This window comes from Notechis scutatus, chromosome 13 (genome assembly GCF_049901735.1).
Source record: "Notechis scutatus isolate UNSWTSFEM ecotype Mainland chromosome 13, rNotScu1.2, whole genome shotgun sequence".
NCBI classification, from domain to species: Eukaryota; Metazoa; Chordata; class Lepidosauria; order Squamata; family Elapidae; genus Notechis; species Notechis scutatus.
In genome coordinates this window covers 8,534,833-8,551,775 of record NC_142021.1, presented here as the reverse complement: position 1 = coordinate 8,551,775, position 16,943 = coordinate 8,534,833, and the positions used below count along the sequence as shown (strand labels likewise).

General features: G+C 45.8%; 1 protein-coding gene across 20 annotated transcripts in view; it reads left to right on the top strand.

Annotated features, from left to right (window-relative positions):
- FBRSL1 (fibrosin like 1) overlaps positions 1 to 16,943 on the top strand; it is a 520,677-nt gene that overhangs the window by 195,583 nt on the left and 308,151 nt on the right. For all 20 annotated transcript variants that reach the window (XM_087942881.1, XM_087942869.1, XM_087942865.1 and 17 more), the window contains exon 3: positions 9,907 to 10,008. In XM_087942881.1, coding sequence (XP_087799007.1) covers positions 9,907 to 10,008 — 102 coding nt within the window. The remainder of the gene's footprint in view (positions 1 to 9,906; positions 10,009 to 16,943) is intronic.

Here is a 16,943-nt window from a genome sequence, read left to right as displayed (position 1 = left end):
TTTGGCTAATTCCAGCTCATCCATTTTCTATATTAAGTGATAAACAACAATTCCACAGGGCCCTGTGTTTGTCCTTATCGCAGTGTGACTTCAAGAGGGGGGAGAAAGAAATATGCCTCCCCATGCCTCCGCCGTGAATGTTAATCACCGAGCAAAAACACAGTGATAATTAACAGGAATAATTGTTGCTCTGCTTCGTACTCCAGGCAGAGCATTACTAAGTGACTTGGCTTGGAAATGGGAGGCCATTCAAACCCCCCTGAAGATGGTGGTTTCCTAAAGAATAAAGAAAAGAGAGGTTCTCCCCAAAGGATTTTGGAACATTTGCTCCTGTTTTCTATCTTTTTACAGTCCCAAAAGGTGCTTTTTTTTTCCAAAGGCAACTAGACTTCGTTTTTCCCTGAAGAGGTTTCACTTCTCATTCCAGAAGCCTCTTTGGTTCTTCTTGAGTTGCTTCTTGGATGAGAAGCGTCTTCAGGGGAAAAAACAAGTCCAGTTGCGTTTTAAAAAAGCACCCTTGGGACAACCACGACCTGGATTCTCCATAGATATCTTTACAGTCATGGCCCAAACACAGTCACTTGGACAGTGAACCACGGCACGTTCTCCTCCATCCTTGGAGCCAGTCACAATATGAACCACAGGGAGAGGTAGATGGGCGCTTATCAAAGAGAGATCCAACTTAGAATTAAGGAGCAATTTCCTAACAGTGAGGACAGTTAAACAGTGGAACAGAAGTTGTGGGTGCTCCATCACTGGAGGTTCTCAAGAAGAACCTGGGGCAGCTATTTGCCCAGAACAGCAGTAGCACTTAGACTTATATACCGCTTACAACACTCTCTGAGCAATTTACAAATATCAGTGTGTTACCCACCACAAATCTTGATCCTCATTTTACTGACCTCGGAAGGATGGAAGGCGTGAGTCAACCTTGAGCCCGTTAGGATCAAACTGCAGACGATGGGCAAAGTTTGCCTGCAATACTGCATCCTGACCAATGGAATGGTGTAGGGCCGTGATGTTAAAACCTGTGGCACACGTGCCAGAGGTGGCACGCAGAACCATCACCCGTGCTCAGCTCCACCACGCATGCGTGTGTGCGCCTCTCGCCGACCACCTAGTCTTTGTGTCTCTGCTGTGCATTCATGGGGGGGCATGGGGGCATGCACAGGGGCGTGGGGTGCATTCTCAGGGGACATGCACACATGCATGGAGTTGCACATGCATGTGGGGGCAGGAGGCATGCGCTGGGGGGACGCACATGTATTGCATTTTGGATATGCGCACGCATGCATGTACTTTGGGCATTTGGTGCCAAAATGGTTAAGCCATCACTGGTTTCCTGCTGGGGGGGGGTTGGACTAGAACCGCAGCCCCCAACCTTTTGGGCACCAGGGACCGGTTCCATGGAGAGAGGTTTTTCCGTGGACCGGAGGGGTTGTGGTTTTGCATGCTGCACACATCCCACACATGGGGCTTCGCTTGTTTACGGGAACCGATGTCTGGCATGCTGCGGATGGGTGTCGGTTCACGGACCTCCCTCCTCTGGTCCCTTCCAACTGTGTTATCCTGCATTCTGTAAATGTCAGGATGGGTTTCTTAATGGCCACACCAGCCCAGCACTGGAACCAGAGATGTGGTGAGCTCCCTTTCCCTGGATTTGTTACAAGTGGAGGCTAAGCAACCCTCAATCTGGGAGGTCTCGATTTGAAATAGAAATATTGGACTCGGTAGGACGGCAGGAGTTTTAATAATTGTTTTTGTACACCCGGTAAATACAGCAACCCAGTGATTTTATGTGCTGATATAGCAAAATACAGTAACTTTACAGTCCCTCCTTTTTACCTAGACGCAGTGCACAAAATTTGCATTTGTGAAAATATATTCAGATTGGACAGACATTGGGCTTTGATGGACACTTCTTCTCCCAGGTGGCCTGCAGAGTCAAGGTCTTACTTTAATGAGCTCGTTCTTTCACGTAGCCAACTGGACGTTGGGGACAAGATATCTAGCTAGCTCAGCTTTTTACTTCACACGTAAAAAGGGGGGGGAAAAAACAGGAGGGTACACACTGCCTTGCAGCCATCGTCTAGACCAGAGGTCTCCAAACTTGGCAACTTTTAAGACTTGTGGATTTGAACTCCTGGCTGGAGAATTCTGGGAGTTCAAGCCCACAAGTCTTAAAGTTGCCAAATTTTGGGACTCCTGGTCTAGACCGATTTATCACAAACACTATGGTCTATACCGCAGGGCAATGTGGTCCAGAAATTAATCCTTTCATCCATTTATGCTGACATCTATAGCCTCAAAAACAGTAACTGTGGAGTCTGAGTGGACGATCACTTGAATATGAGCCAGCCGTGTGCAGCAGCAGCAGCCAAAAAAAATCTAATACAATCCTGGGTTGTATAAACAGAGGCATAGAATCGTGAAGTATTGGTGCCGCTTTACAAAACCCTAGTTAGACCACACCTGGTATACTGCAACCAATCTTGGTTGCCACACTACAAAAAAAAAGATGTTGAGACTTTGGAAAAAGTTCAGAGAAGAGCAACTAAGAAGATCAAAGGCCTGGAGACTAAAACATATGAAGAATGGTTGCAGGGTTTGTCTAGTTTAAGGAAAAAAAGAATTAGGGGTGACATGATAGCAGGATTCCAGTATTGGAAGGGCTGCCCCAAAGAAGAGGGGGTCGAATTATTCTCCAAAGCACCTGAGGGCAGGACAAGAAACAATGGTTGGAAATTAACAAAGAAAGAAGCAACCTGGAATTAAGGAGAAACTCCCTAACAGTGAGGACAATTAACCAATGGAACAACTTGCCTCCAGAAATCGTGGGCGCTTCATCACTGGAGGTTTTTAAGAAGAGACTGGACTGCCCATCAGTCAGAAATGGTCTAGGGGGGCTGGATTGAGCAGGGGGCTGGACTAGAAGACCTCCAAGGTCCCTTCCAGCTCTATTCTGTTCTACTTCTAAATAATTCCACTGACACTTAACTAGAATTGGGGACTGCCTGGCCTTAATAGTACCATTCTGTTCAAAATGTCAACTTTCTAATTTCAGCATTTGTCTGACATTTCGCTATAACCTGTGCTGGAATATGCCGAATGAAGGTTTACAGTGGAGCGAGTTCAAATATTTGTCAATATCAGGGGGGAAATTTCCCCTCTCTCCATAATACCAAGTGCCTGTGCATTGCATAGAGCAGTTGGGCCGATAGGTTAAAGCTGATAAAATGTTGATGGAGTGTCAAGGAAAACAAAATAAAAACGCTTTCAAAAGATAAATATTACCTTTACAAGATGGTATTGGTTAGCCAAGCAATCTTTTATTGTATTGGTTAATGAGAGCAAAATTGTGTATGTTCGTTAAGTCTATTTCTGCATTGTTTTAGAAAACAGCCTTATGCTGAACCTCCAGATATGTTGAAACCCAAATCCCACTGCTAGTTACAGGTATTGTAGTCCAAAGCAGGCCAGGTTAGCTCTCGAATATTTTTATTTTCTTTTATTTATTTCACTGAGCAGGTGGCCATATGTTGAAACCTCTCCTATTTCACTGGCTGTTGCTATAATTGGTTCTTAGTTTGTTGCCTTTTATTGTGGCTTTGATGAGGTTTTTGATTTCATATTTTGCGTTATTGGTTAACTGAAGGTGAAAAATACTTGAGCTCCAAATCAGCATGTTTTCCTTTCAGCACTAATCAATTATTATGCATTCACATTCGGGAAATGAATTAATTGCAAAATTGAAATTAAAACAGCCTTTAAACCTTTGTCAGTCTCTCTTTAGCGAAGTGTGGTGGTTGATGCCTGAGGAGTGAATCATTCCATCTGTAGCCTCTGCTAGAACCTCAAGAGACAATTAGGTGCAAAATCATCTCCCCCTCCTCCTCCATTTCACAAATCCCCACTCCCTTGTAACACTGATGATGTGACCTAGCTGGGTCATGAAATGTCTGCAAGGAAGCAACCAACTTCAGCGAGCTCCAAGGACTCCACAATCGTCCTTCCCCTTTTTCTTCTCCTCCTTCTCCTCCTCACCTATCCTTTAGACAAAAGGTGGGGAAAGAAAAAAGATTACATCCTTAATTCAATTCCCCTCCTCCTCCTCCTCCTCCTCTTCCTCCTCCTCCTCTTCTTTTCCTTCTTTTCTCCTCCTCCTCTTCTTCTTCCTCCTCCCCCTCCCCCCATCCTTTAGAGAAAAGGGAGGGAAAAAAGATAAAAGATTACATCCTTAATTCAAAGGGAATGTTGCTTTGTGAGTCACAACTCAATAAAATGTATGGGAGGGAAATGGTGGCAAAGGGCAAGCAAAGAAAATCAAATTGCAGTGTGTGAAACGATTTAAGGAGGGAACTGGGGAATATATAATCTGCAAACTGCCAAGTTAGAGCACGTATAAAATATACAAACAAGCTTGATATTTTTCCCAGTTGATCTCATTATGGGGTATGCTTGGGATAGATAAATTCTGTTAGGAAACATTAGTGCTGGATTTTCAGGGAAACAAGTCAGGTGTAATATGTTTAACTGATTCCAACTTGTTTTGATATATGGGCCCTTCCTTCCTTCCTTCCTTCCTTCCTTCCTTCCTTCCTTCCTTTCCATCTCTTCCCTCAAAGAAATGCATCTACAAAGGCAAACCGTTTGCTTTGCTTTCAAGCTTGAAAATTAGAACGATATCCCACATTCTGGAAAGAATAACTCCCCTTCTTCTTTCCTAAGTTAAAAACAAAGAAAAACAATAATAACTATGTGAATCAGGGTTATATTCCTAATATTACCACCGTCAGCCCGATAACGATGTTGATCGATAGGCATTCAGCAACATGGGGTGATTTTGGCCGGCCTGCTCAGAAAGCCTAGATGAGCCCTAACACACTTCCAACATGTGCAGCTGATCACACTTTGTTGAGCGAAGCACAGTTGCATTTCCACAAAATGCTCCGCCGTAAACCCCACTTCTCAAACCACAGTGGCAAGGCTCAGTATACTAGACCACAATTGCGTCTACTACAGGTAGTCCAAGATTTATGACCGTTTTTCACACTTATAACCTTTGCAGCATCCCCCCTTGGTCACGTGCTTCAGTGACCTGGCAACCAACTCATATTTGGTTGCAGTGTCCCGTGTTCACACATTCCCCCTTTTGCAACCTTCCGACAAGCAACGTCAACGGAGAAGCCAGAGTCACTTAACAACCGTGTGACTAAGAACTGCAGTGATTCATTTAACCAGATTTAACAGATTAACAGAGTTGGAAGGGACCTTGTTGGTCATCTAATCAAACCCAAGCGGAAGACCCTACATCATTTCTGACAGATGGCAGTCCAGTGTCTTCTTCTTGAAAGCCTCCAATGATGAAGCTCCCACAATTTCCAAAGGCAACTTCTGTTCCATGGGTTGATTATTCTCACTGTCAGAAAGTTTCTCCTTATTTCCAGGTTGAATCTCTCCTTGATCAGCTTCCATCCATTATTTCTTGTCTGGCCTTCGGGTGCCTTGGAAAATAGCTTGGTCCCTCCTCCTCTCTGTGGTAGCCCCACAAATATTGGAAGACTGCTCTCCTGTCTCCCCTGGTCCTTCTCTTGACTAGACTAGCCAGGCCCAGTTCTTGCAACTAACAGTTCATTGTATCTTTTTAGCCTGCAGGCCTTTGATCATCTTAGATAGATTCAGATTAACAGAGTTGGAAGGGACCTTGTTGGTCATCTAGTCCAACCCCCTGCCCAAGCAGGAGATCCTACACCATTTCTGACTGATGGCAGTCCAGTCTCTTCTTGAAAGCCTCCAGGGATGAAGCTCCCACAACTTCTGAAGGCAACTTCTGTTCCATCGGTTGGTTGCTCTCACTGCCAGAAAATTCCTCCTTATTTCCAGGTTGCATCTCTCCTTGATCAGTTTCCATCCGTTGTTCCTCATTTGGCCCTTCAGGTGCTGTGACATTTTGTGTAATAGGGGGCAAAACCCACTGAACCACTGTGTCGCTTAGCCAGGGAAATTTGGGGCTCCACTGTAACTGTAAGTCAAGGACTTCCTCGAGATGATTTAGCACGCTGTGTGAAAAGGGCCCCTTTTCTATTTCTTTGGGTTGGGTGCTGCAGAGTAGTTGCGTGTGTGAGAATCGAAGTTGCCCGGATGCCGCGACACCCCCTTTTTCACTCCCCAACTCGCCTGGAGCTTCTTCCTCTCTTCGTTTTGGTTGCCAAAAAAAAAAAAAAAAACACCCAGCAGGTTCCTCCGAGTTCCCATCGCGAGCGTTTCTTTAACAGAAACAACGCGGAGCCTAAAATTAGAACCCCCTGAAAGGAAAGAAAACTCGAGCAGATGGCTGTCGCCTTAAGAAAGAGCTTTTATTTATTTATTTATTTAATTTTATTTATTTATTTTTTAAAGATCTTTAAAAATTGTCAAGGGGGGGTGGAGAGGGAATCCCACCGCCTGTCGGAGCAGCTGTGGCTTCAGAGGGGGCCAAAACACGAAGGGAGATGATTCCATTTGGATCCCGACCCACAAAGTCTTCTTTGCAAAAGGCTTCAATTGCATGCAAGAGAACAAACAAATTCACGGATTGCAGCCAAAAAGATCAGACCGAAAGGGGCTCCTTCCCAGGCACTCTGGAGCTCCCGTTTTAGGAGCAAAGCGGCTCTGATGGGTTAATGGGGGTGAGGGTCAGCGTGCGCAACACCCTTCAGAACAACTTAAGGAAAGGATTTGTCTCCTTTTGCCCCGAAAGTCCCAGCGGCCTCTCCGAAGGGAAGGCAGCTTTGGAGAAATCGAAGCCTGTTTATGAATAATGAGCAGGACAAAAGCCAGGCTGCTTAGGAACGGAAAATAGAGGTGTTTATGCCCTCCAAAGGAATGAGTTACAGATCTTGCAGATTAACAGAGTTGGAAGGGACCATGTAGGTCATCTAGACCAACCCCTGTCTAACCAGGAGACCCTACACCATTTCTGAGGGATGGCAGTCCGGTCTCTTCTTGAAAGCCTCCAGGGATGAAGCTCCCACAACTTCCGAAGGCAACTTCTGTTCCATGGGTTGGTTGTTCTCCCTGTCAGAAAATCTCTCCTTATTTCCAGGTTGAATCTCTCCTTGATCATTTTCCATCCATTGTTCCTTGTCTGGCCTTCAGGTTCTTTGGAGAATAGCTTCACCCCTTCCTTTCTGTGGCAGCCCCTCAAATATTGGAAGACTGCTATCCTGTCTCCCTGGTCCTTCTCTTCCCTAGACTAGCCAGGCCCAGTTCCTGTTCCCCGTCATCAACCTGGTTGCTCTTCTCTGCACTCTTTCCACATGTCTCAACATCTCAGCTAGCTTGCTCCTTGGGACCCCGCTCCCCCAGAAGTAACTGGAATTGGTAAAATGCATTTTTCCTAATGAGTTCTCTGCCCTCTGCCGCCTCCTGAAATCATTCCTTGGTATCATTTCATGCAAAATCCAGAAAGTAGCAGGAATGGACATGATTCTGCAACTCTCACTGACCCGGGGGTGGGTGGGTGGGTGATTTAGTCTATATGCATCAATTTTAAGATATTCATCAACCTTAAGATGGATGAGTAGTTTGTTTTAAAGAATAATGGACACTGTTCCAGGCTGGCTGGGGAATTTTGGGAAGTGAAGTCCATATGTTTTAAAGTTGCCAAGTTTGGGCAGGGAAAAAAAAAAACCAAATTGGCTGGGAATTCTGGGAGTTGAAGTCCTCACTTCTTAAAGTCGCCAAGTTTAAAAGACGCTGGTCTCCGCTGACTCGTTTTTCAGGAGGTTTGTGCATTTTAAAGGTTGAGGGGAAAAAAGAAAGAATTAAAGTACCGAACTGGGTCAAAAGAATATCGGCGGCTGTGTTTCTGTGTCTCTTCTGGCACAATTAAAACTGGCAAAATCAGCTAATGGCCCAAGGAGCAGCTTCAAGCTCCATTCCTCTTGGCAAGTCCATTTCTAGATTGGTCCTGCCAAAGAACCCCTCCCCCCCACCGAAACCAATAGCTTGCATTGTGCAAAAAACAACAACCCCAAACAGGTTGTTCTCCCAGATCAGACCTGCGTGAGTCTCATTAAGGTAATTACCAGAGAATTAAAGCAGGTTGTCTGACTGTTCTAGCAACAGGGGAGGGAAGGCGGGGTGAACATTCCCGCTGGCAATCGGCAGGTGTAAATGGACAAGATCTGCCAGAAAGGTGGATGATCTCCTTAATTCACAGCAGCAAACAAGGGACAGAAGTTTCATAATTCACGTTTACTTGGAGAGGTTAATGGCGATGCCGGTACCTTTAATTTGCTTGCCCATTGAAGCTCTGATTCGGTCAGATTCCTCTTTGTGTGTGTTGCGGTGTGCGACTTGTTGTTTTATTCCATTTCTGCCTGCCGCGATAGAGAAGGCTCGGTTGGAAAACGTGGAGTTTTTGTCATGTGTAACTTTGGAAGAGAAGGAAAAAAATTGGAAGATAATAAAGACGATTGCCGTTGTGTATAATGTGATCAAATGAAGTGATTGAGATTTACAATTGTGATGATGCCTGGTCGCACAAGCACAAGATGTTTAGATTGGATTTGGCATTCTTATCCACGTATTATTGTTCTTTCTGTAGAGCTGACCATTCCCAGCTCCCAAACCCACAGGAAGCAAATATATTGCATAGGGCCATATTGATATTAACTCTACTTTGATCAAAGAGAGGAGGGGAAAAAACCCAAATTAAATAAGTGTGGTTAAGTTGAAGCATCAGGTTGGAATTTTGCAGGAATCAAACTTTAAATTCGCAGGTCAGGTAAGCATAAATTGAGGTGCCACTTCAAACAATTGAAAACCAGTGTTCCTTGTTCCTTATAAAGTTGTTGTTTTGGAAATACTTTAAAGATGCCAGAATACTTTTTTTTTTTTTTTTTATACCAAAGGAAATAGCTTTGGCTCAAAGCAAGAACGTGTTTTTTCTAAACATGTCAGTGAAACATGGTATTGTATCCAGGGTTTCCTAAACTTCCACAGAAGGCACGGATCCCAGGCTAAAATGCCCATTTAACCTTCATTAAAAGGCTGATAAGGGATGGCTCAGCGGTTAAAGACACTGAGCTTGTCACCTTGGAGAGTTCATCGCCCGGATTTGAGAACCGAGCTCTGCGCAACGGGATGAGCTCCTGTTTTTTTGCTCTAGCTCCTGCAGTTCCAAAGCATCCAAATGCAAGTAGATAAATATGTACCATTTTGGTGGGAAGGGAGCAGCATTCTGTGCCTTTGGTGTAGAGCAAGGGTCTTCCAACTTGGCAAGTTTAAGACTTGTGGACTTCAACTCCCAGAATTCCTGAGCTAACATAACTGGAGGAGGAATTCTGGGAGTTGAAGTCCACAAGTTTTAAAGCTGTCAAGTTTGAAGAGCCCCTGGTGTATAGCCATGCTGGCCCCAAGACCATGGAAATAGTCTTCAGGCAACGCTGGCTCCCTGGGCTAAGGACAGAGATGAGTAATGCACCCTGGAGTCCGACAGGACTGGACGGGGGAAACTTTTACCTTTTAAAAGCTGACAATAAAGCGTAAAATTGTACCCAGCACCTTGGCTTTGGGTTGTTTGTTCTGTGTTCTAGAAAAATTTGCAACCTCCTTGGCAAATTGACTTCCTGATGCTAAAATTGTCTTGGAATAAGTACAGCAAGTCCAAAGAGCTACATCTTGCCGGAGCTATCAATACGCAATGAAAGAACAGATGTTTGTCTGCATCTTGAGGCCATCTTGCCACCGTGGGGTATGAAATGTCATGTGTTTAAATTCAGATGTTTCCCAAGTACGTTTCCAGCTCAACCCTGTTTTCAGAGAGATGCCCGAGCCCTTTGGGCCTAAATGAACACGGTTCCTTTGGACTCTTTACTAAAGACGGCGTGGTTTTTTGTTTTTTGTTTTGCTCCTTTACAGATGAAGGTCCCAGCAAGACGGGGTGGCAGGAACAGTGAAGATGACAGCATCCGGGAAGCCACCAGCTCCCAGCTCAGCAGCTCGAGAGACTGCCTCAGCGACGTGAGTACCGTCAAAACTGAATTCAGAAGAATAACCCAGGTAGAACCAGGGCTGGGCTTCTGGGGTTTCGCAGGGGTTCGGGAAAGCTCCCTCGCTAAAATTCTGTGTAGTTTGGAGAACCCCCAAATCCCACTCCTGGCTGGCCCCGCCCACCTTGCCCCTCCCCTCCCAGGAGTCCCCACGTGGCCCGTTTTGGATATAGGTAAGTGCAGGGTGCACACCGGAAGTTCAGGAAGGCCGGAAATGAGCCCGTTTCCAGCTTCCAGAGAGCCTCCGGAGTGCGGAGGAGGCCATTTTTGCCCCCCTGGAGGCTCGAGCAAAGCCTCCGGAGCCCGGGGAAGGCGAAAACACCCCCTCTTCCTCCCGTGGTGCAGGAGGCCGACTAAGCCATGCCCACCATGGCCACGCCCATCCAGCAACTGGGCAGAGAACCCCATGCTAAAATGTTTGAAGCCCACTCCTGGATAGATCCCAATCCACAATCTATTTGGGATTACTCGGAACCTGACCAAGTACCTTACGAGAAGCTCCAGGGCTGCCGTGTCGCCAACCTTGTGCGAACAAAAGTTGGCGTCCTGAGGTCAACATGTATTATAATTTTCTCTCCCCATCCCTTCTGTTGTAGTGGAGTGTTTAAAGCAAAGTGGCTGAGCTCTCTTGCAAATGCTCTAATCCACCCCTGCAAATAAGATGATAAAGGAAAGATCAGAAAGGGGGAAAACCACAGAATGGGACAGCGGTTCCTATGTTGGGGAACTGCCAGCCGGGCTGGAAGGAAGGGTCAAGCAGGGAACTAGCCTCGAGTCCTTACACAGCTGCAAAAGAGGCATAATCCTAACCCATCTCCTAAGGTCCATGAAGCCTTATTTGGTTGTTTCCAGGGGAAGGCAATCAGTCTGGGCAGACAGGTAGTCCTTGACTTACGACTGCAATTGAGCTCCACATTTCTGTTGTTAAGTGAGGCATTAGTGAAGTGAGTTTTGCCCAATTTTATGGCCTTCCTTGCCACAGTTGTTAAGTGAATCACTACTGTTACTAAGTTAGCAGCACAAATTTAAGTTGGTTAGTATTGCAGGCTAACTCGGCTGACCGCCAGCAATTCAATCCTGACTGGCTCAAAGTTGACTCATCCTTCCATCCTTCCGAGGAGGGTAAAATGAGGACCCAGATTGTTTTTTTGGGGGGGGGGGCAAGAGGCTGACTCTGTAAATTGTTTAGAGAGGGCGGCAAAGAATAGAATAGAATTAGAATAGAATAGAATAGAATAGAACAGAACAGAACAGAATACTTTATTGGCCAAGTGTGATTGGACACACAAGGAATTTATCTTTGGTGCACGTGCTCTCAGTGTACATAAAGAAAAAATAAAATACATTCATCAAGAATCATAAAGTACAACACTTAGTGGTAATCGTAGGGAACACTAAGCAATCAAATCACACTAGGAAACAGTCAATATAAATCGTAAGGATACAAGCGACAAAGTTACAGTCACGCAGTCAAAGCACTGTGAAGCGGTATATAAGTCCAAGGGCTATTTCTGTTGCTATTCCATTGATGGACCAGTTTTAATTCCTCTGCCTGTGAGCTTCTTAAGGGCTGGGATTTGAAGGATGGAAAGAGGTTCATTGCCTCCCTTTGAAGTTCCCAATTGCTGCCTTTGAGTGAAATGTTATGATCAAACAAAAACCAGACTGTGGCTTTGTGTATAAACACCCAAATGGGTCCTTTCCCACCCACCTCCCATCATCTACACCCCCTTTTTTTTTTAAAAAAAAATCCCTTTCAATAGCCAAGAAATCAATGAAAGTGCTGAGATAATTTTATGTGAAGCCTTTTTTTGTGTGTATGTGTGTGCTGTTAGCAATTAGCATTTTGCCTTCATTAAAACATGATTTTTTGCTAATTAGGCCCTTCCCCGTTAGGAGAGATTTAAATGACGAACAATAATCCAACGCTGGCACCAGGCATGTCTGAAATATTAAATTTACCATTTCAGTGGCGAGCCACGCCGGTGTCCCAGGGAGAGTAAGTTTTCATGTTGAGTTCTATTAATGTGAAATATGGTTCATAAGTAAAACCTGTCACAGGGAAAGCAGCTCATGCCAACTAAATTCAATTGGACAGTTAATTTAGCTTTAAAATTGAAAACACTACCTCTGTTTCTGTGGATGCAAGGGAAAGAAAAAACAGCCTTTGATAAGCCTAATGTATTTGCTATTAAGGCGCTCAGAGCTTTACACCCCTGAAGAAGAAGGGGGAGGGAAAGGGACTGGGGGGGGGTAAAACAGCTCCCACAAATGTGTTTAAAAGCTGAAAGTATTTATTAAAAATGTCAGCTGAAAAGTGCTCTTGGCAGATTAAAACAGGATTCAGCTTGACGACTCTGACAGCTGAATGCAATGGTAGAACGCGATGGAAGGAAGGAGGGGACTAAAATTCGGGCTTACGTGGATCGAGGGTGTGAACAGGGAGTAACAAGCGGCGTGGTAGGGAGAAAGGAGGAAGGATGGAGAACACACCTCCTTTTGCTTCCAAGGATGGAAACAAAAACCGGGAAGCCGGAAAAGAAAAACAGGAGGTGGAGAAAGGACCTGGGAAACTCTCGCTGTAGGCAACTCAAACATGTTCGATGTGAGGTTGTGGCCGGGTGTTTCCTTGACGCTTCCATAGTTTTCTTTGTGGTTGTAGCTTTTGGAGTGCTTCCCATCTCTTGCAGGCCTTGAGAGGTTCTCTCTGTCTCATGTACATAGATACACATCAGAGGGTCTTGGTCCATCTTGTTCTTTTCCACCCTGGCCCACAAGTAGATCTTCAGGAATATAGTGAATTAGGGAGGTGTCTCCCTGAGCTGCTTGCAAATGTTATTTTGCTCTTCTGGGCGACCTCCTCTTTCTTTCTTTCTTTCTTTCTTTCTTTCTTTCTTTCTTTCTTTCTTTCTTTCTTTCTTTCTTTCTTTCTTTCTTTCTTTCTTTCTTCTTCCTTCTTCCTTCCTTCTTCTTCTTCTTCTTCTTCTTCTTCTTCTTCTTCTTCTTCTTTCTTCTTCTTCTTCTTCTTCTTCTTCTTCTTCTTCTTCTTCTTCTTCTTCTTCTTCTTCTCTTCTTCTTCTTCCTCCTTCTCCTTCCTTCTTCCTCCTCCTCCTCCTCCTACTACTTCTTCTATTCCTCCTCCTCCTCCTCCTCCTCCTCTTCTATACTATTATATTCCTATTTCTTCCTCCTCCTCCTCCTCCTCCTCCTCCTCCTCCTCCTCCTCCTCCTCCTCCTCCTCCTCCTCCAGTATTCCCACAAATGCAGGGTCCGCTTTTCAGATGATTGAATGCCACTTTGCATGGTCAGCTGCATCTCCAGGGCTCAGGCCCATGGTTTGCATATCTTTGTTGATGGTGTCTTGCCATCTCTGTTTTGCACGCCTGCAAGGACGCCGGCCATGAACTTCTGGTTGGTAGGCAGGCTTGGCCACTGTGGAAGGTACTGCTCTCAGGACATCCCAGCAGAGCCAGCCTTTCTCTCATCTTCTCTATAATTGGTGCCACACCAAAGTGTTGTCGAATGGTGTCACTTGTGATGTGGTCAAGAAGGGAGATGCCCGATATCGAAATGGAGCCTTTGCATTTCCATGGCATGGAAGGAGCTTTCGGTCCCTGTTGTTGCTACTCGTCATGCAGTGCAACAGGGCGGAGGTTTCTCTTGTAAATCTTAGATTTAAGACGGGTTGGCATTCTTGCTCTTCTGGACTTGCCTGGCTAAAAGATCCTGAGTATTTCCATCAAGATCATCTTTCTTACCCCATACATATAGCTTCCAATCTATTGCATAAGACTGAAAGAAAGATGCTTCCTATGCATTCCTGCTCCCTTGCTTGCTAGCTAGCTCATCCATCTTCCACCCATCCCATCCATCCATCCATCCATCCATCCCACCCCATCCTGTCCATCCATCGCTGCAACGTAGATGCTACTCCATTTCTGGAGACTCTTGAGTTCTTGGCCAATGGCAGCCACCTCTTTTGAAGAACTTGTGCCTCCTTATCCATAAGTACCTAGTAAGGCTCCATTGTAAGGTGTAGCAAAACGATCTGAGTGACTATCGGTGGAAACCGACATGTTTTGAGACCTCCAACAAAGTGGAACTATTCTCCAAGGTGACACACAGGTGGAGAATGGGTGAAGCAGAAACTCCCCATGAGAGAATCACAGAGATAATTCCACTCTGTGGGGTTCCTAAGTGCTCCCTGAATAAGTTGTTGACTTCTGGGGGCGCCAGGGACCCCAGTTCCAGCCCTGAACTACAATATTCTCTTCCATCAGAGTTTGTTTCATCTGCTACCACATTGGTGTTATGAGAAAGAACCAGAAGTTTGTTTGTTTTAAATAAACAAATCAAAACCTCTTTAACCAAAGCAGACCTCGGCTTCCATGCCTGTTCTCAACTCTACCCTCAGATGCACTTGAGATATAAGCTGTTTTGCAAACCATGCTATTAAATAGCGAATCTCCTGCCATGCTCCGGTGAGTCAGAATGAAAGTCTGGGCCACAGGCTGTTCACATGTCAGAGAAGAAACCTTTGTAGACTCGGTGATAAAAACGACACGATCCAAATACTTGACTGCCAAGATTTAGATCAGCAGCGCTGGCTTGGGAACCTTTAGCAGAAGCAGGAATATCATGTCAACAAGGGTGAGGCAACCTTGAATCCTTCAAAAAAAAAGTTTATCTTAGAAGGCATGCCCTCGCTAGCATTTTGGTCATGTTCTCACCATCTAGTTCCCTAAAAAATTTGGGGAGTGGGTCCTGCCTGCTGAACTATCTGTAATGGAATGTGTGGATGATCTTGTGGGGAGGAGGGAGGAAGGAAGAAGGGAGGAAAGGAGGGAGAGTGGATTCTGAAGACATAAGGAGATGAAAAGAAGGGAAGGAAGGAAGGAAGGAGGAAGGAGGAAGGAAGGAAGGAAGATGTAAGGAGATGAGGAAGGAAGGAAGGAAGGAAGGGGAGAGTGGAGTCTGAAGATGTAAGGAGATGGATGGAAGCAAAGGGAGGAGGGAGGGAGGGAGGAAGGAGGAAGGAAGGAAGGGGAAGAGTGAGTCTGATGATGTAAGGAGATGGATGGATGGATGGAAGGAAGGGAGGAAGGAAGGAAGGAAGGAAGGGGAGAATGGAGTCTGATGATGTAAGGAGATGGATGGATGGATGGATGGAAGGAAGGAAGGATGAAGGAAGGAAGGAAGGGAGAGTGGAGTCTGAAGATGTAAGGAGATGGATGGAAGGAAGGATGAAGGAAGGAAGGAAGGAAGGAAGGAAGGGGAGTGGAGTCTGAAGATGTAAGGAGATGGATGGAAGAAAAGGGAGGAGGAGGGGAGGAGAGAGGGAAGGAAGGAAGGAAGGAAGAAGGAAGGAAGGAAGGAAGGAAGGAAGGAAGGAAGGGGGAAGAAGATGTAAGGAGATGGAGGAAGGAAAAGGAAGGGAGGAGAAGGGAAGGGAGGGAGAGAAGGAAGGAAGGAAGGAAGGAAGGAAGGAAGGGGGAGTGGAGTCTGAAGATGTAAGGAGATGGATGGAAGAAAAAGGAAGGGAGGAGGAGGGGAGGGAGGGAGAGAAGGAAGGAAGGAAGGAAGGAAGGAAGGAAGGAAGGGGGGAGTGGAGTCTGAAGATGTAAGGAGATGGATGGAAGAAAAGGGAGGGAGGGAGGAGGAGGGGAGGAAGGGAAGGAAAGGAGGAAGGAAGGAAGGAAGGAAGGAAGGAAGGAAGGAAGGAAGGAAGGAAGGAAGGAAGGAAGGAAGGAAGGAAGGTGCCTTAGGAAATAATCAGACCTAAGAAAAATCAGATGAGTGGGAGGAGCCCTCGGTTGTTTAACAGTCAGAGAAAGAAACTTAGAAAGATCCTTCTCATTACTCAGGCAGTTAAAAGTAGTCCTGAGAAGTTTGTACTTTCAAACTTGCAAGTTTCTGTTCATGTGGCCTTATATTAAAGTAGAATTAGCCCATGTAGTCGTCTTTCTTGTCTGGTTGACTCAGAAGAGCTGACAATCGGGTGGGCATGAGAAAATTTTAAAAGAATTAAAGAGACAAACCCCTGATGACTTTTTGGGGGGGGGGTCATCCCAAAAGAATAACCGAGTTGGAAGGGACCTTGGAGATCGTCTAGTCCAACCCCCTCCCCAAGCAGGAGGCCCTATATCATTCTGTGGCTTCTCCTTCCCCTTCTGTCTTTCCTTCCATAATTGTACTAATTTTCCCCCAACCACCACCACACACACACACCCCGTGTTAAAAAAAAAAAGAAGAAGCCACATGGCACTTTATATAATGGCTTTTTTTGTTTTAAAGGGGGGGGGTTATCTTTTCTTAACCCATCCGCTTATGGAGAGCCCAGTGTTTTATTAATGGATTTTCTGCGTTGCTAAATGGAACGGATTGCTGCTTAATTATCATTTAAAACAGAGCCCCGATCTGCCCACAAGAAACAGCCAATATTTGAAAGCCGTATGAATTGGAAACGTAGGGAAGAAGGCTGGGGGGGAGGGAGGGTGGGGGGAGGGGGGGGGGCTGGGCATCGTCGCAGGATCACCATTTGGTGCTGTGGGGGTTTGAAATGGGCTGCTCCCCAGTTAAAGGAAGCCGGCTCCTGTCGTTAGAGGAAGCCAACCTTTGGGGTTCTCAGCGGCCTCCCCGGATGGATGGGGTTGGGATGGAGGGGCGCACAGCAAGAGCTTAATGGACTGATGGACCAAAGCGGGGAGCAAATTGGCAATTAGAGGCAGGTTGGTTGGCTGCCACCTGGGAGCCCCAAGGTGGAAATTAGAAACATGAAATATCCGCCATAAATAGCAGCTGGTTAGGAAAGAGCTTGCGAGAAGCGATTGCCACCTCAGAGTAGGTGGCATGGAGAACTGGGCACGTGTGTGTTGGTGTGTGTGTGTGTGTGTGTGTACGGGGGTG